We start from the raw sequence: 21,705 nt of genomic DNA on the forward strand, positions 1-21,705 counted from the left end.
ATGAAAGAATATCAATCGTCACAGACCCCATTTGAATAAGCCCTATTTTGACTTTTTTAAGACAAAGCATAAGTCGATGAAGGGTTGTACAGGCACAATACACCATGGTCATTCATCAGTGTGAAGTCCATGTTGAATACATGCACAGTCAAATGCACAAACTTGATTTCTGTCCTAACGATAGATTAGCAATGGATTATTAGCATCCACAGTTGGAGGAGTCTTTTGGTGTTGCTGTAAAACAAAAGCCATTCCAACTCCAAACTCCACAGCAGATGATGATGATGCATTGTCATGGGTAACAAACAGGTGAGGAGTAAAACGCTGGATGACACTGCTTGTTAAGTTCTCCTGCATACCAGTGATGATCTGATCATCACAGGTGATGTGTTGTCACGGGTAACGGGTTAGGATAGAACACTGGATGGCAAAGCTCACAAAGCCTTCCTGAATTCCTATGATGCTCTCACCATTACGGATGAAGATTAGTTTGAGAAGCCAAACACTGCTAGAAGAGGAGATGCTCCCCAGCATTGAAGATGCGTTGACATGAATGGATGAAGCCAGTGACGTTGCAGGGATGGTGCTTGTGATGTTGTGGTCATGTCAAGGTCTGCTACATGTATTTTTAAAGATGAACTACTTGAGGTACTAGCAGATGGGTGTCGGGTTATCGCTGCTCCAGCGATTTGTCTCGCGCGATGACAGAGTCATCAAATTTGATCATGTACGTCGTGCCCTTGTGCCAGTGAGCGGTAACTTTGGCCGGCTGCATTTGGGGAAACAAAGAGGATAAGGAAACAAAATGGAAACTCACATGAATGAAACGTTACTTCTCTTCTTAGCATGAGATCAATACGAGATCATCAATACGAGATCAATCGAAGATCAACAAACTTTGGGGTAGTAGCCATCCTTCGCAAGCTTTCTCACCTTCAAAATCATGTCATGTCAAAAATGGCCAAAGATATCTTACCAAGCCTTGGTGAAGTTCAACCTGCCTAAGTTCACCCTGCCTTGTTTGTTAGCATGGCAGGGAAGAAAATAGTCAATAAATGGTCAACATTCTATTTTATAAAATATGTGGTGCATGTATAGATCTAAATGAATTCTCACAGATTTGACAACGAATATTATTATTATGTATTCTCAATCATCTGCAGAAGTAAACTTGAAATGCAGATTTTATATAGACTTGTTTAACATGGCATACTCTGAAATGCACCAACAAAGTTCTTGGTTTGTCAGACAGCTACAACCATTACCAAAAACTGTATCAATTGATCGCATTTTGATCTCCTTCAAAACACGGTTTCCTTGCCTGGACCTCACTAGCACATAATTTCTCCTTCCATGCAACCCATGGAGGATAAAATCAAAACTTTCTACATTATTTCTTTTCTCTGCGTTTAAAAACAAGAAGTATGCTCTGCCCATTCTAAACTTCATGTATGTGTTTTCCGACAGAAATTGCGGTGTCTTCAAACCCTAAAAGAATAAAAAAACAAAAAACATTTATTCACATTTTTCATCAATACATGATACTTTTGTCAGTTAAATGTTTGTGGGGCCACACACAAAATATTTATTAGTCTGTGTATGTGTGAATATTTTGCTAATGGGTAACATGGGGACATACTGTAACTGTAAAGAAAAAAAAAGAACAAATAAACTTCTGAGCTGCAAAAAGAATAAGAAGTGTGGGAGACACATCCCCTAAAAGTCCCCATCCTACCTAAAATCAGCATGGTTTGACAGCCAGTGGGGTGAAATGTATGTAAACTATACCCATGAGAATGAGTTTTATCAAAATGTTGTCTATTGTCTCTTTGCAAATCTTTTATTTGTTTGTATTGTTTTTTCACACTGATATCGAAAAAACATAAGAAACAGTCAAAGTATTATTAAATAAAAAGGGGGAATTTCCCCCAGAAAGGAACACCCAAAAGTAAGTACCTACAATGTGCAATTAAGAAGTCACACACTGACCCATGTCACACATGTAAGCCCACCCTGGGTCTAGGAAATGTTGGGAGTACAATGTATTCAGCTCAAGTGCTGCACACCAAATGACCTGATCATTGACAGAGATACAACTCCAGAGGGAGCTATTGTGGCTAGACAGACTCTTCCTCTCTCTCTCTCTCTCTGTGTCTTGTTAACTGGCTCCAACACCACACACATCACTTCTCATAAACATCAGCGCAATTGCTTAGCTTTGTTTATTTCTTTATTTCCTGGAGGAATTGACCCCAGAAAAAAACAACAACTGATTTTGTGGAGAGTAGGTGAACACAAACCAGCAGGTCACACAACATGTGGGAGAAATCACACTAAGTGTGTCATTATGACAGGATTTATGATTTCTGATTCGACTGTTTTTGATTTCAAGTGAAACACCACTGCAACTTCAAGCTGACTTTAAAGGGACTCTACAGTACTGGTTGAGGTGGGGATTCAGTTTCACAACATTCCTAAGTGAGATAATGAGAAACCTCTTATGAAATATGAAAGAGCATGTAATACTACGAGGAATTCAACGTTTATTTGATGAAAATTGGTTTTGAAATGGCTGAGATATCCAAAAAAGAGCGATTTTAATAAAGTGTGGGACCCACACTTTACTATGATTGCTTCGTTTTACTTTGTTTTTTGGATGTTTCAGACATTCCAAACCTTATTTTCACCAAATAATCCTTGAATTCCTCTTAAAATGGTATGCTCTGTACTATATCTCAACTGTTTTCTTGGTATCTCACAAAAAGTTAAAAGTCCAATTTTCATCTCTACCAATACTGTACCATCCCTCTAATCCTTTGAGGATTTTGCTTTACATGTATTATGTGTTTCCAACGGATGCCAGTTCCACATTATTCTGGACTAGCCTACAATGGGTTAATAGAGTGAAGACAAACAAATGAAATGTTAGAAGTTACATACGAACTGGGCATAAAGAAGAAAGCTTTAAAGGCACATGGTCCTGGTGGTTTAGTCAAATGCGTACATGGGCGCACGGCGCAAGTTTCCTATAGAGACCCACACTATCAACTCCTCTTTAGCGCTTACGCTTTGGCCCATTTCCCCGAGTCCAAAGAAGTCCGATCCACTGTAGTCAGTGGTCGGATCACAGTTCGGCTCATGATTCGGCTGAGGGGGATGACAGCTTTAGCAAACTTCTTTTGTGGTGTCATAATAAGAATAATAATAAGAATGATATGCACGCACCCTGGCATTACTACAGACTGCGTGATGCGCAGAGAAGAAGACGAAGGCAACATTACCTAGCACCACCTACGTGCTTTACTCTTGATGACAGCTCAACTTCGGCAATCTTCGTATCAATGCTTAACAGTGATTGGCAGTATCATCAACAGCGCCCTCTACACTACTGGGACTATGTACCTTTACAGTGTCGAGTATTCATGAAACAGAAATATCTGTCAGAACAAAGTATGCAAATTATATGAGGTAATGGTATCACCCGACTTCTACTTATTCATAATGATTATTATGCATTTAGTTGACAAGAACAAACAAACAAACCCACAAACAAACTATGAACATTATCTTTATTAGGGGGGGGGGGGGTAAAATGCAGTTTGAACAGGTCTCTAGGCCCTAACCCTGGGCCCCGTAACACCAGCTTGAAGAGGGTCTCCCATGCAGAACGACCTGGTCATACTGACTGCACTTATGCAGTTAAGTTCTGTCTGGCTGCCATATCAAAGTGACAGGTTGGTCTCCATGCAGAGCTAACCAGAAACAGTGTATCTATTTGTTTGTTTGATTATTAGTTCAAAAACACGGCATCACCCCCTAGCCTTTATATTTCTTTCAATTCCTGAATGGTGTACGATAAAACGAACTGGACTCTTGGTTGTCAAATGGTTAAGTAAACGTGCAAGCGTCAGCAAGAGAATTCAGGTATGGCGATGCCAAAATGCAATTCAAGTATCCTCTTCATTTCTTTTATGAACTTTAATATTTACTTACTCATTGACCTGTGTTGATATTTCGTTTTAATTTATCTATCAATCCGTTTATCCCTGCATCTGTCTAAACTTGTTTCTTTTTTTAGATCAAGCTATTCATTCATCTACAGTAATCATATCTGTCTATTTCTTTCAATCTTTTTCACTGTTTTGGAGAATTACACACAAGTTCAGACAAGTTATCCATGGTCACGAATGCACTGACCCTGCCAGACTTCAAATACGGAGGATATGCAGCGTTGCAAACGATGTGCTGATGAGTTGCATTATATTTCATTTCACTGCAGAAATAACAGCACATACACTGATTAAAAAAAGAAAACAAGGCATAAGTTATCAAGAGGAGTGTGTATATGTATGGGTGTATGTGTTGTGCATTCTGTTTGCATGTTGTGAGTGATGTTTGTGTGTGAAAAAAATGAAAAAACTACAACAGATCTCAGCAGATTCAAATGGGTTAGATTTGGCAAACCTAATGAAAAACCACCTACACATTTGCAGCTTGAAGGCAATTCAAACTTGGGGCCCAACGAAGTTGTTCCTGTAACTGGATACATTGTCAATGATGTTCACTGAGGCTTCCTTGTCACCACGTAGCCCACTTCCCAACCAACCATTATCCCCCCCCCCCCCAACATTCAGCATCGACTCATTCCTCCAATTTTACGCCCAAAATACAAAATGTGCATCCTAAAGTCACAGATTTTACCTAAAATTGAACTCTTTCTTGAAAAAAAAAATGACAGCACCAATATACTGAGCATCTCTTCATTTTTTCCCCTAATAACCAATTGTGGCAATATGGTTTGACAGAAGAAAAAGAAAGTCCCCACTGGCCACCATTGTGTACACACATGACCTTCTCAAATACGCTCCTCTGGCTGCAGGGAACACTGCGAAAGAAAACGAATTCCCTGATGATACTATTCCACTGGGAGCTAGTGCCAACCTTGCGATCCTTCTGTAGTGAAGATCATCTCTCAGATCCAGGCCCAAGACCCAAGATGGCACTGCCCACCCCCTTCCCCTCCCCCAACTTCTGCAAGCCTATCACTCAGATGAAAGTACCATTAATTATAGCCATTTAAAAAAATTCCTCTTTTCTTTTCCCCCTCAACCTGCTGAATTTTTACTCTAGTAATTACAAAACAGCACCATTTCCACGTCACAAGCAGCATTATTGAATCAAATTTAAAGGTGAACATTCAAAGGATTTTGCAGTAAAAATCAGGCACTCTCTTGGGTACAGTCTGAGGCAAATATTTTGCCTCACGTTTATTTTAGGAAACTGCATGACTCAATTCATGAGAAAATGCTATTGTCTCCCATGAGGGAAATTCAAAGTATATTCCCTCCAAGGTGGAAAAGTTGCTAATCTTCCTTTTGAGATGGGATGATGATACATTCTTATTTTGTCACTGTACAAGTCTCAATCATAAGTCAATGAAATTTTCAGGGGTAAAACCATAGTCTTTGTTTCAGGACTTCTGAGCGGAGTTTGAGCAAAAGGAAAAAAAAAAGGATCCCTGAAAATTTCATGACAGTGAGCAAAATAAATTGGTCCCTTAGATATGACAAACATTGTATAAAAGACACTGAATATTTTGTGTATTTTTTATATATATATATATATATATATATTTTTTTTTTTTTTTTTTTTTTTTTTTTAACATATGTGAGAATCATTTATAAAAGCAAGACCTATGATGCTGACTGGCTTGGCTTGCTGGAAGAGCGCCACCTAGTGTTCACTTATTTAGAGCATCTTCAACAAGTCCTCTTCACCTCAAAATGCACAGGACACTGGCACCAGCATCCGACCATGATCCAACCAAAACTACAGCCCAATGCAGGAACCTGGACCAGCACTGTGTACAATATAGAAACATGTCTAGTGAGCCCGACAGTGGTCCATGGAATGGGGTTGTCTGAAGGAAACTGCCTCATACCAAGACACTGTCACTTTCTCCTCCATTCATCTACACTCTGCTATATGAAACACATTTACAGATATGGAATCCATGGAAAAACTGACAGGGGGAAGGGGGAAGGGGTCACAGTTGCAAAAGAACTTTACATAGTCATTCCAAGACACACAAAAGGGTTGGAAATTGTCCTTTTTTTGTACACTGCCCCGCCCCCTCCCCCCCCCCAAAAAAAAACCCCCAACAACGACAACAACTTTGGAATCTATTGCCCCTCTCAATAGCAAATAAGGCGTCCAATTTATTGTTAAGGCATTTAGAATCCTATTCATTTCAGTAATGCTATATAATATTTTATACTGGTATTTTTGTCTACTCGTAAGTTGATATAAATTTATAATGTTTGATATGTTGTTGTTTTAAAAAGCTCTTTGTACCCTCCAGAAAAGGCACTACACAAATGTCACAAGACATGTATGTTTGTAATCCGTATCCGGGCAATTACCCCCAGAGGGCAATTACCCCCCCCCCCCCCCCCCGCCAAATACTGGTAAGGTTAGAGTTAAGATTAGGGTTAGGGTTGGGTTTAGTGTTAGGAGTTTGGGTTATGGTTAGGATTAGTTTCAGGATTAGGATTAGGATTAGGGACAGGGGAAGGGTCCGGGGTAATTGCCCAGGGGGTAATTGCCCTAGACCCTTGTAATCATATCTTGAAAATGCACTTTTGAATATGATATGATGTGAGCTACAAGAAGCAGGGCACAAAAATGAATCTCTATTTAAGTATTATTAGCAAGTATTTCATCATTAGGATCTGATGTCTGTCATTCTGCTGTTTAAATCTTACAAATTTCCCACTCAAAGGAATAGAAGAAGATAAACTTTTCTTTTCCAATCCAATCCAATTTCCTTGTGATAAACAAACTTATTTTCATCTCATCAAGTTAGGTGTACTCAAGGTCATCCTCAATTTCATGCCAAGATTTCGCCCATCCTATATTTTATTAATACATCCCTGTAGTATCTTTTGCTTTTATTTGTGCTCCCAAAACATACAGTGTGCTAGGTTCGTAAACATGCAAACTTCTGTTGCCAACAAATGTGTCTGTGCCAACTATATAAAAGGCTATGCCCCTTTTGGCAAGTTTGGGGTTATAAGGGGATAGAACTGTTCAACATCACTCTAGTTATGTAGCGATAAATCAACGTGGCTGGCTTGGGGGGGGGGGGCGAGGGAAGAAAAATCCTTCACTTTCGGATGGCCATTTCTCTGGGTGTGATCATTTTCAGGTCCACGGACAGTGTGCCATAAATTCACGCTCGCTTTGGGAGAATGAGGGAGACACATGCACAGGGGGGAGAGCGATGGAGCGAAACCCTGCCATACGTTACGAAACTCTCATCACGTAACTCCAGAGTCTTCGCGCCCTCGGAGGTTCTCCCTCAGCATCAACCAGGGAGTCGTTTAACGAGAACAACAGGGGGCGACATTTACTGCATTCCTACATGGTCTCCAGAAGCAACGGCCCAACATTTGTAATCGTTTTTTTTTTTTTTTAATTACCGTGCACCATCATCCCTTTTTCTTGTCTATTTTTTTTCAAGGAAAGGGGGTCATAAGAATTAGAACATGCAATAGGAACTATTATTATCTTTATTTTTAAATGAAACACATTAGCACATGAATGTGGAGCTTTGAATTGGTCTCTTGAGCTATAGAGTTCAAGGTGAGGTGTCAGGTGGGGTGTGTTGGGACTGAATAAAATGCTGCATGGAGTTGAAAAAAGAAGAAGAAGAAATGATGGATGGGAAAAGGAAAAAATAAACACCTAAAAAAAAGCCCAACTGGAAATGGAGGACACAAATGATTACATCTCGCTTGCATTGTAAGAGACACACAGATGTTAATTAACCCGTTGAAGTTGAGTCCTGAGTATACTCGGGCAAGTGTCTATGGGAAATGCATGCTGTAGCAAAATCAATCTGTCCTGAACAGATTAATGAGTCTGAAGTCATACTGTAAAAGTGGATATTTTCGCGCGACTAATTTTTCGCACTTGGCCGTGTCAGAAGACTTTCGCATGCTTTTAATTCCGCGGAATCAAGACAAACAAGTACTGGAACATATGGGATGCAAAAATATTTGCGTGCTTTTATTTTCGCGCTAGCTTCTCGTTGCGCGAAATGCGTGAAAATTTCAACAACGCGAAAATGTCCACTTTTACAGTAATCAGAAGCATTAAATTTACTCCATCCCTCGGCTGGGATATGCTGACACTGTGAGAAATCTTGAGGTGTCAGTGGTTAAAGGAGAACGAAACAAAAAAATATATAATATGTACAGTTTGTAGATTGAAGGAATGCAGCAATATTGATTAGCACAATGCATCAGCAAAGTTTGAGGAAATTGGACTACCCCTTAAAAAGTTATAAATTTTCAAAGTTTCAGTCCAGCCACTGCTGGATGAGAAGACTACAACATTTTGTGACATCATGCATGGACGATGATATAAGAAAATATAAAGAAGAGTTAATATATTTTCACTTTTCTCCATACTGAAAGAGGACTAATTAACTGACCTCTTATGCAAAGCAGGAGGAACTATATTACCTTCAACATTTGTCAGTAACAAGTTGAGGGAATGTGCACTTTTCATTTAAAAATGAAATTGTGTGAAATTCTCTTGACATTTTCTTTATATCATTGTCCTGCTGAGAATGAACTGTCGCTTTAGTAGTCTTGTGATCAAGCGATGGAGACAATGGAACTTAAAAAACTCATATATTTTCCTCTGCCAAGGAAGGAAGTTATGTTTTCAACGGCGTTGGTTTGTTTGTGTTAAAAACTCACCTTTTTGACAATTGTTGATTACATGTTTGAATTAGAGAAATATGTGATAGATTTTGTTTCATTATTTTGTGCACGCATAGAGACTATTTGTATGGTATTATGCGTTTCTAAGAACTGACTATTATTATTATTATTATTTGTTTGTCTGTACGCAAAATAACTCAAAAAGTTGTTAACGGATTTGAATGAAACTTGCAGATAAAGTTGATGATGACACAAGGAATGGATGATTAAATTTTGGTAGCAATCTGGGAATTTTTATGGATTTTTGAAGGATTTTTTATCTTTTTGCAGATTGGGTCAATGAACTTGGGAATTCAAGTGGCGTGTATTTGAGGTTTGCATGCTCTGCTCAGGTGAGGCACCTCATAGCTGGAAGCTGATGACGTAAACAAAAGGCTTCTTTACTGGGAAATTGGGTGATTTTCATCATGCGTGAATGGATGGAAATGCGCCGCTTGGCGGAGGTCTGCAATCTCCGAGTGCTTTTCTAGTTTTCAGTAGATTATCAAATTTAGTTCAAATTTCAATGATGTGCTCCACCAATATTGCTGCATTCACTCAATCCTATATATTTTGGTTTCTTATCCCTTTAAAGTCAACTTTAACATAAGTGACATCAATTACTTAAGATTAGTAGCTCAGTTATGTAACATTCCATCATATTCTCCATTTGTGACCAGACTCACATGACCGCATTCAAAGGCAGTGGCTTGGGCAGGAGAATGCTTAGCTATTAATGGATGTTTGTGGTTCCACTTCAACAGTTCATGTCACATGGAATTTGCAGTCACATGACAATTCTGGTCACATGATATGAATGACAAGTCAGGTGACTGACATGTGGGTATGGGAATCACCTGACTGAACCTGATACAATAACCAAAACCTTTATAGAGTTTTACGTACAATCATGATTGTAGGAACAGCTGGTGAAGGCTTTAGAGTTTGAGAAACTGCTGAAAAGAGATATTAGAAAAGTTTACCTGTTCTCAAGGTCATGTAAAATGGAAAAAAATAACCCAAACAAATAAACATGACATTCATGCAAGAAGGTCTGAACAGACAAACTAATGCAAAATCAATCTAGTTTAATGAATATTCAAATAATTATTCGAACCCAAAATATAATCACACAATGACATTAGACTCTACAGGTATTTTCAGGAACACACAAACTAACTAACAAAAACAGGATAGACTTGAAATTTTAGTTGTAATGAATATATTTGCTTCAGTTTACATTTTAGTTTTTTATTTCTTCCTAAGAAATCCCTGTTGCCAAACTTTGTTGCATCTTCAAAACTCATACTTGCACTTTGTGGAATATGAGCAGTTATAAAAGAAAAAAAAACAATCAAATTCACTGATGATACTTACAAAGCTGCATCCATTCAGAATAGCTTCAATGATGCCAGCAGTAAAGGCTGCACAGTTTAAACTTCCTGCATGATAAAAAAGAAAAAATAAGAGATGGAAGTAGAGAGAGAATCTTTTAATAAACATTTTGGAATTTTCACAAATTGCTACTGGCATTCGATGCTTATAGTGTAGACAAGAACTTTTGCATGCATTTTAATTTTGCAAATCTTGGCTCTTGCAAAATTTGCAAAACTAAAATACATGCAAACATTTCTGGTTTTACAGTACCAATAACACTTGCACCCCAACTGGCTGAGGTACTCTCTAAAAAAAAAAAAAAAATCGAGTGAAAATATTCACTCTTGAAGGAGTGAATACAAAAAGAGTGAATTTAGAGTGAAATTGGAGTGAATTTTGAGTGAAAATGACGTTTTAGAGTGACCTCAGGGATCACTCCAAAATCTTCGAGTGATCCATGAGGTCACTCCAAAATGAGTGAAAGTGAACATTTTCACTCCAATTTCACTCCAATTTCACTCTTTTTTGTATTCACTCCTTCAAGAGGGAATATTTTGACTCAATTTTTTTTTAAGGGAGTATTAGTCTACAAAAGACACAAATGCATACACAACAGGACATAGAGAAAAACACAAACAAAAATAAAACGGAAATCAGATGAGAACAAAACAAAACACCATGACCAAGCACAAATTTGATCCCACACACCATACAGACAAACAAACAAAAACACAGGAAGTGAGAAAATTATGCAAGCCATATTTTAATAATGGCCACGTCAGTACTGGTTGGCACTAGTACATGGGGCGTGTTAAGGTTCTACCTGGTGTGTTGTTTATCTACTTTTGATTTAATTTAATTTGCTAGCCTGTACATGTGTGCACATGAAACAGGGGGGGGGGGGGAATGAGGTACTTACAAATTATTAAAAACAAAAACAAAATCATGTTCACCTCTAATCCAAATCAACCCACAAATTTCCATGTGATGCACTCATCATTAATCTTTCATTAATCTTTGTGGGAGAATATATACTGAGTCAGCATTAGGAACATGTTTGCATAGGAAAATGTACTTGACAATTGCTGAGAAGCATAACCATGATGTTGATAATATGATAATAACCCTAATCCATTCAGTCTTCAAACTTACTTTCTGATTTGAACCCTACATGTAAAATATACATTCATATATTTCTTTAACCTCATGCTCTATCACATAGATGATATAACATACATATATATATATCTTAACATTTTCACTCATATTTCTGTTTTCTGCTTGTTTTAGGTAACTTTGTGATATTCACTTCCAGAAAAATGTATACATTGTCGGTATACTGTTGTAACTGTCTGAATACTTTAAATATTTGTTGTAAGCTACCGATTCATTTTTTTTTTTCAAATACTAAAAGTGCAGTGAACTTTACCTGCCGCCAATGATGGGGTAGAAATTAACCCCCTTGGCACCAATACCATATAAAAAATGAATTATGTCTTTTGCCCTATAGTTGCCAGCAGTAAGTGACCGAGTTCATAAGCTTAAAGGTCAAATAAATATCACTTTTGCAGATGTCACAAAATTTTGCATGGTTGAAGAATGATGTATCCCAACACTGTGTATGAAATCTTATGGTAATGTACCATAGCTTCCAAAAAAGAAAGAAAGAAAGAAGAGAAATGAAAAACTAACAACGTATATCTCAAGAATATGATACCCTTTTGTACTGAGAATGGGGGGGGGGGTCTGAATGAATTCATTGGAAATCTTAAGTATTGTTTCCCCTTCCATTGTAAATTAGGATGCAGTTTTATCATTCTAAGGAAAGATTTGAATTATTTACCTCTACAATATATCAGCGTATGAAAGGAATCTAATTTTCAGGGTTGCAAAAGTATCTCACAAACTGTATAAGTATAAGAGACGATATTGCTGACGGCCTTCTATATTCATGTTCTTTTAAAGTACTCTTTAAGTAATCTACGAAATCACATGCATACTTTGACGAGAATGTTCTTGCTTTGTCATAATCATTTCATTTGTGCAAGTGAAGAACTAAAACAAGTTGAATCTGAAACTGAAAGGTGTGTGAAAGTTTCCCCTTCCTTCGCTGCTGAGAATTTTTAAGAGTCATCGTAGAACCCACAGAAAATGTGTGGCTGGCCCAAAGATGATGGTACATATATGTACATCTAGTTTGTTCCAACAAAGGAGCCTTCACATGTGCAGGTGATAAACATCAGGTTGACATATCAGAGTGTTACTGTGGCCTTAAGTGGAGGGGAAAACCTTTTCTTTTACCTCATTTTCTTCTCTTTTTTTCTGTTGTTGGTCCAAGTCACATTACTTTGAGGCCTTTTCCCCTCTCCCTCCCCCTCCCCCTTTCCACCCCCCCCCCCCCACCCATTGCCCCAGAGCCTGAAACCACAAAACCACACCACGATATTATTTTGACAGCAGAATGCTCAATATTTTCAAATTCAGCTGCTACTTAGAAAGGAAAACACATCAGGTCCGAGGGGGCTTCTCAGAGAATTATGCAGGCCCCGATCTGAACTTAGCCCCTTTGCATGCTTCACAATGTTGGCCAGGAGCAACCAGTAGAATTGTTTTGTCTTTAAAGATTGCACGGAAGATGTATAAGAATGGCAGTACACCAGAATCATCTCTATCATAAAGAGTGTATTTTTTTTTTTGCAATTATTCTGACAATGGTTCATGAGATAAGAGGCTGCATATCTATGACCAAACCCATCTCATTTTGTTTTGGCTTTATTGGTATGTTGGTGTGAGAAGATTATTGGCAATGGACCATTTCTGTCATTTATTACAATTTATGGATGTTTTTTCTTTTCTACAGCCTAGTAATGAAGCATCTTAATCTGTTGAGGATGAGTCCCGAGTATACTCTGGCAAGTGTCTGTGGGAAATGTGTGTTGTAGCAAAATCAGCCCATCCTTAACGGGTTAATTCACCTACATGTACTTCCTTTCATTAAGTTCTTTTGGCAGGATTTCATTTAGATGTTGCTAGATAGGGGCAAGCCTCTGGGAAGCTTTGCAGTTGTTAAGGGCAACTTTTGTGAACAAAGCACGCACAAAATCTGAATACCTGACAGAACTGGTCTATTGAGCATGCCTCAAATCACAACCACTGAAATGGCAACATTTGGTGTACTGCATAATTCTGTCTACCTCACAAAAATGCAAAGATGCTCTCACCAACTGTTTGAAATTTTGAACATTATTTTTTTTTTGTACTGACACTGTGTTTCACATCTCACAAACATTTTCTCATGATGTTATGAAACTGTTATAATACGTATCATAGCTGATGTAATAAATCTTTGAGCACACTTTATATCACAAACTTTTGGAAAAAAATTCTTACATCATTTTTTTCTCTCTTCTGAAAACACACTCTTCATAAATAAAGGCATAATTTACCATTTGCATAAGAAACAAAAAAACAAAAACATTAGTGCTTTAAAATAGTTCAAAATTGTGAGTAAGGGGTAGAAACTACCACTGTAAAATTTGAATCCGTATAATTTATATTAAGTATTGTTAAATACACAAAATGTGAACAATAGTTATAATAAAAATGCTGCCAGACTAAACTGTCTACAGTTATGGTTTAATGAGAAAAATACTGATATCTCCTTATATTTTAGACTTTCTTGCAAAAATTTTAAATGATAGGATGTTTTGTGATACAACAGACCTACACATGTGCATCAAATGTGATATCTTGAACATTTTTCAAATCAATGTTCCCAAAGGTAAACAGGCCCTTCCATGAAGAATTAGCTCATAATAAAAGATATTGTGGTATGAAATGTCACTGAAAGAAATCATTAATATATCTACCTCATTTAGCTAGAAATTATAATACATTTGTATACATTTAAGCCTCACTTTATTCTACTTCATCTTCATCATCTTGTTTATATTCCAACAAAGTCTGCAATTTTCCTTCTATAACATACACTGCAATAAAACTCAAAATTTTCATTCTAATATAAATAATAAATATAGCCACGCTCATTCCAAAGTAAAAATAAAAATTTATAAATTTACAAACTTGGCTACCATTCATCTTTAATCAATTTCTTCAACAGAACAAGAAAAATCTATGATGTCCTCCCCCCCCCCAAAAAAAAAAAAAAATGGAAAAAAATGTAAAGTTTGATTCACCGCATGGGATTCAACACAGCATGCCAAATATGCCAAGTCTCATGGGGTGATACAATGATTAAGACCATAATCATCATTATACCACCAGAGAAGAGAGAGTCATCTATGCAAATTTAAACCTCACGTGATGATGGCGTGATGTTTGATTTGGTATCAGTTTCTGCCAGGGCCAGGGGTGAGACACTGGGAAGATGTTTTATTCTTTCTTTTCTTTCTCTCTTAAGATCACACAGACAGGGTAATTCCGTGGGTGTGAAGGTACAAACACACACACACACACACACACACACACACACACACCACGAGGTACTCAGACCCTGTGTCAATACCTGCGAGCATTTACATTCCTGACACGACCCCGGTGCCGGCGTACGTTGGCCGGGCACCGCTGAATCGTACGATACTTTAAGGCGAAAATCTGAAGAACCTGAACAACACCTCCGTTTTGCATAGAGCAAGACTGAATTAATCCAGGAGGATACCAATACCAATATCAATAATTGCATTTTTATATAGCACTCTTACGAACTATCTAGCTTGCTTCTTCACAGGGCTTAACATCACATCATCTATAGCAAAGCTGCTGACAGAAGGCAGCCATGATAATACTAATGATGATGATCATAGTAGTAATGATAATGATGATTACAATAATATGATTATGATATTCACAACAAAATAATATAATTATGATATTCAAAACAGCAAAACAATAGTAATGATATCAATAATGATAAAAATAATAATAAATAACTATTTATCAATCTGTATCATTGTTATTAGCATCAGTACCATCATCCCTACTTCACAAACATAATTGAATAACAAAACTTCACTGGAAAAAAAAATGGTAATCTTTGTTACTACTGATAGTAAACATAAAACTCTGGCGCACCAATGACAGTAGGTACACCCAGGCCATGCACAGTTGCTACGTCAGGCCAATTAACCTGTACACTGGGATGGTCATGGAACTGCAAGATGACAAGTGGAGGATGTACAGTATGTATGCTACAAATGACATACCAATATTACAAGTCCTGAATTGTGTACATTGATTGATCGATTGATTGATTGTACATTGAGGGTCTAGGGCAATTACCCCCTGGGCAATTACCCCGGACCCTTCCCCTGTCCCTAATCCTAATCCTAATCCTGAAACTAATCCTAACCATAACCCAAACTCCTAACACTAAACCCAACCCTAACCCTAATCTTAACTCTAACCTTACCACTAACCAGTATTTAGCCGGTGGGTAATTGCCCTCGAGGGGTAATTGCCCGGATACGATTTTGTATATCAAGTAAATTTTTCTTTTTACTGATCAATGCTTAAACACACACATACACACACATACAAGCACATATCAATTGGTAGAAGTTTTGATTCATCCATGTAACATTAAAAAAAGGTACAAAATTAAATCAATTCATCTGGACTTACTATTACATCAAATCAAACGAGCTGATGAAGCGTCCCGGATCGGACGTGAAACTGTTCTCGGAATGAAAAAACAAACAAACAATAAGCCCAGATGAATTGATGTAATTTTGTACCTTTATTATACAGTACAAGCACATACATTGTATCAAGTTCAACATTCTACTGCACTAGCTTTAAAACTTCTGTGGGAGGGGGTGGAATAAAAAAAAAACTAAAGCAGGAAAACATGGTACTGTCAGGGTTACCAGCATTTCAAGAAAACAAAATTCCCTGATTTTGCCTTGATGAAGTCTCAAAATTCCATGATAATTATTTCAACTAATTTCCAGTTTCACACCCAATTTTCATCTAGTTTCATCCAATGGATGTTGTTTTGATATGAAACAAAATATAACAGAGTCTTACTCCCTCATTTCGATTTTGGGGCTGATCAAAATTTCCTGACTTTTCTCTGATTTGAGGCATTTTTATCAAATTCTCTGGAAAAAAGTAAAAGAATTTTCCCTGATTTCTCTGATGGGCTGGGAACCCTGACTGTACTAGCTTTAAAGCTTCTGTGGGTAGGGGGTGGAATAAAATCTGAAGAAGGAAAATATAGTACTGCAGCTTTAATGGTGATGTGAATGTTCGTCCTCAAGCATCGTGCATAGTGGGCTCAACTCTGCTATATCAACATCACTGACAAGCAAGTACAAAGAGATGCGCGGAGGAGGAGGAGGAGGAGAAGAAAGATGATGGGGGGGGGGAGGAGGAGGAGGTGACTTTCGATTCATAAGACAAGATGAGAAGAGAGAGAGACTGGGTTCATCTCAAGTTCATTTGTCGTCAAATGAAGAGAGACAATCGTCACTTTTTTTCTTTTGCCCCTCCTCCCCCTTCTCCTGGCCTCCTTCATCTTTTACATTCTAGTCTTGCATGTCAAGACATATCAATCTAATCTAATCTCATGCAGAAGATGCGATATGCTCCAGCAAAAAGTAAAATAGAGCAAAAAAAAAAAGGACAAACAAAAGAACATAAAAAAAAAAGAGGGGAAGAGAGGGGAAAAAAGTATCAAGATCTTCCAAGTCATTGAACCTCGATCGGAATGCAAACATTAAATTCTTGTTTGCATTTCTCCTCTGTTCTTGTCACAGAGGGAAAACAAAACAAACCAACCCACAGATAAGATACCTTTGGATGAAGATTGTTAAAGACAAGAACTGAAAATCACATACACAGAGACAAGAAGTGTAGCATTTTTCCCCCTTGGATCCAATCCCACAATCCAGTATGTTGCTAAGTCAGAGAGAGGGATTCTTCGAAAAACCCTTCACGAAGATGACAAAAACGGACAATCGCGTCGGGGAATGCACTCGTTTCCTTGACAACAAGTCGTACTTTTAAACACACCAACCAGTTCATTGGACAGAGATGATTTACGGAATTCCACAGGGATCAATTTGGTTAAGAACTCGGCGCGGGATTGCTGGAAATCTGGCTAATTCACAATTCATTGCTAACAGGAGGGAAATAGAAAGCCAGTTCTGCCACTTGGCAGCCGACTTGAGAGAAGTTCACAGGTGGCACCTTTCGTCTTTTGGAATTGCTCAACAGTTCATTATCACGCCAAGTGACCGCCCCGGGGAATATCAATACACCCCACAGCATCTTTGCAGAAAAATGCCAGATCTTGGCTTCGGCCATTGATGACAACAAATGTTCTCAGGAGAGCAGGGCAAAGAGGTACCTGGAGGCCTCTTTGTCAAAAACAATGTTTTGATTACTCTGTGATCAAAGGTTATGCTAGGTACAACCACCTCTCCTTTATCGCCTAACAGTTGCCGAAGATTTATATGTTTATGAATATATACATATATATATGTATATGGGTGTGTGTTTCAATAATATCCAAAAATACACACAAAAGAATTCTATATCACTTGAACACAATGTTTAACAAAGATGAAAACATTCCCAGACTTAAGAAGAAACCCCTGAGAAAGTCATCCCTTGATAAAAAAATGTTTCCTGAAGCTTGTAGGAATGCCCTACATAATGCAGATCTGCCTCCTTCAATATACAGAGTTCACCTTGTGTGTGCCTACATGTGATGAGAAAGGAATATTCACATTTCTGGCCTTAAAGAAAAAAAAATTGTCCAGCAGCTACACTGTATCTTTACAACTAGAGAAGATGTCCCCATGATGATAAAATACCCCCCCACACGCACACACAGTCTTTAACAACAGAGCAATGATAAATGTTGCTTTGCACATAACATTTGTTTGAACACACGACCATGTACTTCTTTAAGTTGGTTTATGTGGATGACCTTCAAAAGAGCAGATAAAAACACAAACTAGGGAGGTGAAAAAGAACAGAAAGATTCCACAATCCCAGAGAAAATTTTTTTATCTCCCAGTGAACAGTGATGACTCCCTCTATGCTATTAGCACTCACGACGCTGGCTTCTCCCCAAACAGAGAAAGTGGCATCGGGAGGCTCAACGTGAAGATGTGAGCATTAAAAGTGTCAAAAGTATTGTGACGGGGTGTCAACTGCATTCCGTCACCTCTCTGTCAACCGGGGCGCCCTGGGTGTCCGTCGGTTGTGGAGTGGCTAGGGGGACTCTGTGATGCAGACTCAACCTAGTTTCGGGCTTGGGTTCACTTCAAGCGGGGCAAGATTTTCAAGACGACTCGCCAAAATGTATGTGAAGAGTTAGCACAACCTTGAAAATTCATCAAAGTGAAAAAAAGTACACTCTCCTTTATACTTAACAAAAAAGAAAAAAACAAGATTTATCAGAAGTACTGTAGAATCCTATTCAGGTACTGACAAAGGTTTATTTGCATTTTTTTTTTTTTTTTATCCAACAGGATTGTTCACTTGAGCAAGATCGTAAGTAAAATTCTCTCAACACATTGTTTAAAATCGACTGTAAAGAAAGGTAAATGCACGGAAACCCTACAAAAACACATAAAAAATTGTTCAAAATCTCATCTTAAAATAAGAAATCTAATTTTGATGCTAAAACGTTGGTCATGAAATGATTACTGGTATACTCTTTGATACATATCCCCCCCCCCCCCAAGCTATATGCTTATTTGACGACAGTCTTCTGCATTCACACTCCCAATACAAGTGCCATAATTCTGTCAGATCATATGATTCACTTTATCCCAAGTGGTTCCCAATTGACGTGTTCTCTTATTCTTTTCTTTAATCTGCACACATATATATCTCAGTTTTATATTTGGATGTATACACTGTATGTTCTATTGTCTTGTAAACAAAAAGAAATGACTTTATTTCATTTGTAATACATATTCGATGCAGAAAATTCCTAATAAATTCATTTTGAATTTGAATTTGAATTTAAACAATGGATTTATACTTGAATAATTCTAAATCTTGTTTGTAAATCAATAGCAAGGACCAATAACTACATATCGACAGGTTACACTGCCAAGAAACAGACAGAAAGAAAGACGAATTCATAGTGAGAAAGAAATTAAAAACAAAAGTCACAGCTAATGACAAGTGTGAGCTTTGCATGCTGCAGCAGCCGATAAATTTGTCACAGTTTTCGTCACGCCAGTGAAATTGAGGATAGAGGCAAGTCAGGGATGACAACGTTATCTAGTTTCTTTCATTTGAATCTACGTAGGCGCCAATTGTGTTTGCCATCTATGTTTGATGATATTACATCAGTGGGACTGTTGCATGCTACTCAATAAACTTATCACACTGATCTACAAACATGATCATCACTGTGAAATGACAAGTTTTTGGCACCCTTGCTGACTTCTAAATATCATTTGGCCCAATGTCAGTGTTGAAAAAACCTGTGTAAATTCCAGTCATTGTCTTAATAACAAGGGACCCAGTGGGTCTAACACTCACCTGAGTAATTGCAAGTTTACCTTCTACGCATTCTTGCAGACTATTACATTGTACTAAGAAGAACATAGCACACTCAAAAGCTTAGTGGGGCTTCCAGGGGGCATGGTGCCCATTTGTATATTTCATCACACTGCCAATAATATCTGCCAAGTTTGTAGCAAATATGGCCGTGCACTTTCAAAAAGAAGATGAAAATGTGAAAACTGCCCCCCTCCCCAAATCTGCCATGTAACACTTGAAAGTACAGTACATGCACCGATGTACTCTGGCGTTGACTGTCATTTCTGGTTCTAGGGGTTTCCCTCGTAAATATATTTAATCATACGGCAAGTTTGGTAAAAATTTAAGTATACATTTTTAAGAAGAAGAGATGAGAGAGTATAAATTGCTCCTTAATTTTGTAATGGTACCATCAAAGGGGCCACCACGCTCACTGTATTCTCTCTTCCAACTCCCCCATGGGACCAACTAATGTCAAGGCAATGTTTTCATGGCTGACAGTATTGAGATGATTATGCCCCAAGACTTTAGTCCTGCAGCAAAGCTTTTGCTTGTTTGTGCTCACGTGACCACGCAGGTAAAATGTTCCGTAGTTATGTCTTTCCTGTTGTTTTCTCCACGGCTTCATCCTTTCCTCCGTTCCCATTTCCTTGCAAATCTGACATGACAGGAAGAATTTCACGTAGTCTAGACCTATCCCCCCTCAAGAGTACATTCAGCCCGTCTCAAATGGCCATCGCAAAACATACTCTGGAGGAATATAAAAAAGAAAAACAAATAAAAAAGTGCCACCCCTTCGTAAACTTTCTTATTCACACAGTGGTGGCATCCTGCAAACACTGCCAAAATTGCAGGCTGCTCCAGGAACGACGTTGCTGCAAATGCAAGGGGACTTTTGACGTGCGAGTCTCAGTTTCGACAGATGGACGCAAGGAATCCCCTCCGCCCACTCTGCAAAGTTGTTGTTTTTTTTTTTTTTTTTTTGGGGGGGGGGGGGTTGTAGCAGTCCTATACAACTTGATGTTGACATCCAGAGAAATGTTTGGGTTTTTTTTTTCCTCCCATCAAGTGACATCTACACATCACCATATGGAGGTGCTTTGGCACTGCAGCTACGCCACCAGACTATTGAACTTGAGGTCCACTGGTTCAAGTAAGTCCCCTGGCTGCAGTGGTTGTGCCCCTAGGCCAGGCACTTTAATACCCTGATTGCCAAATCATTTGGAACGGACTGAAAGTTGTTGGTCCAACGGCAGCTCACTTGCAAACATGCAATGCCTCCTAAGATCGTAATTCAAATTTGACTCAGAATAGATGACCTTCAGTTTAGTTCAGTTCGATTTCTGCATTTTTTCCTTGAAAATCATATAATGATTGAACGGTACATAAAATGTCCATGAAATTTTCACAGCATTCACTGATCTGAACTCAACGTTTTAGAAGACTTTGAAGGGAAATTTGGGGCCTAGACCTCTTTAAAGTTAGTCTGACAAGAAAGAATGAGGAAAAATTTGTAAGCACAACATGGAAAAAATTGATCAACTTGGATAAAAATTGAAGAAGCTAGGAAATTGTGAAGTTTTTCTTTTTTTTAACTAAACCTTTCTTGAACAGTTAGAGTGTAAATATGCAAATGAGTGAGTTGATGACGCCAACCCCTCATAACTTGCTTTATGCATGTACTTTGTACACAAAGCCTTGAAATATAGATATGCAGTATTTTGTTCAAAAGCATTTCAAATCTAAAATGAATCAAACATTCCCTCAAAAAAAAAAACAGTAAAATTATTAACATACAAAAACATGCAGAAATAGAAATGAAGTTTCACTGTACATTTTGGAGGTTTTGATCGGAATAAAATCCAGTTCCCTTCAGCACTATTAAGCAAACATGAGAGAGAGAGAGAGAGAGAGAGAGAGGGGGGGGGGGGGAGAAAGAGAGGGAGAAGGAGAGGGAGAGAGAATCAAAGGGTAAAGAAGATTCATACACCCTACATAAAAATAAAGAAAAAGAGGGGAAAAGCTTGGG

The 21,705-nt window shown here is 38.1% G+C and overlaps 1 protein-coding gene across 1 annotated transcript in view; it reads right to left on the bottom strand.

The window, feature by feature from the left end:
• Window positions 1-634: 634 nt before the first annotated feature.
• Window positions 635-21,705, bottom strand: part of LOC140237198 (trafficking protein particle complex subunit 5-like) — a 96,940-nt gene continuing 75,869 nt past the window's right edge. The window contains exons 6-7 of the mRNA XM_072317142.1: window positions 10,149-10,213; window positions 635-769 (exon numbers count right to left, since the gene is read on the bottom strand). Of these exons, the coding sequence (XP_072173243.1) occupies window positions 671-769; window positions 10,149-10,213 (164 nt within the window). The 3' untranslated portion in view covers window positions 635-670. The remainder of the gene's footprint in view (window positions 770-10,148; window positions 10,214-21,705) is intronic.

The sequence above is a fragment of the Diadema setosum genome, chromosome 13, assembly GCF_964275005.1.
Source record: "Diadema setosum chromosome 13, eeDiaSeto1, whole genome shotgun sequence".
Classification (NCBI taxonomy): Eukaryota; Metazoa; Echinodermata; class Echinoidea; order Diadematoida; family Diadematidae; genus Diadema; species Diadema setosum.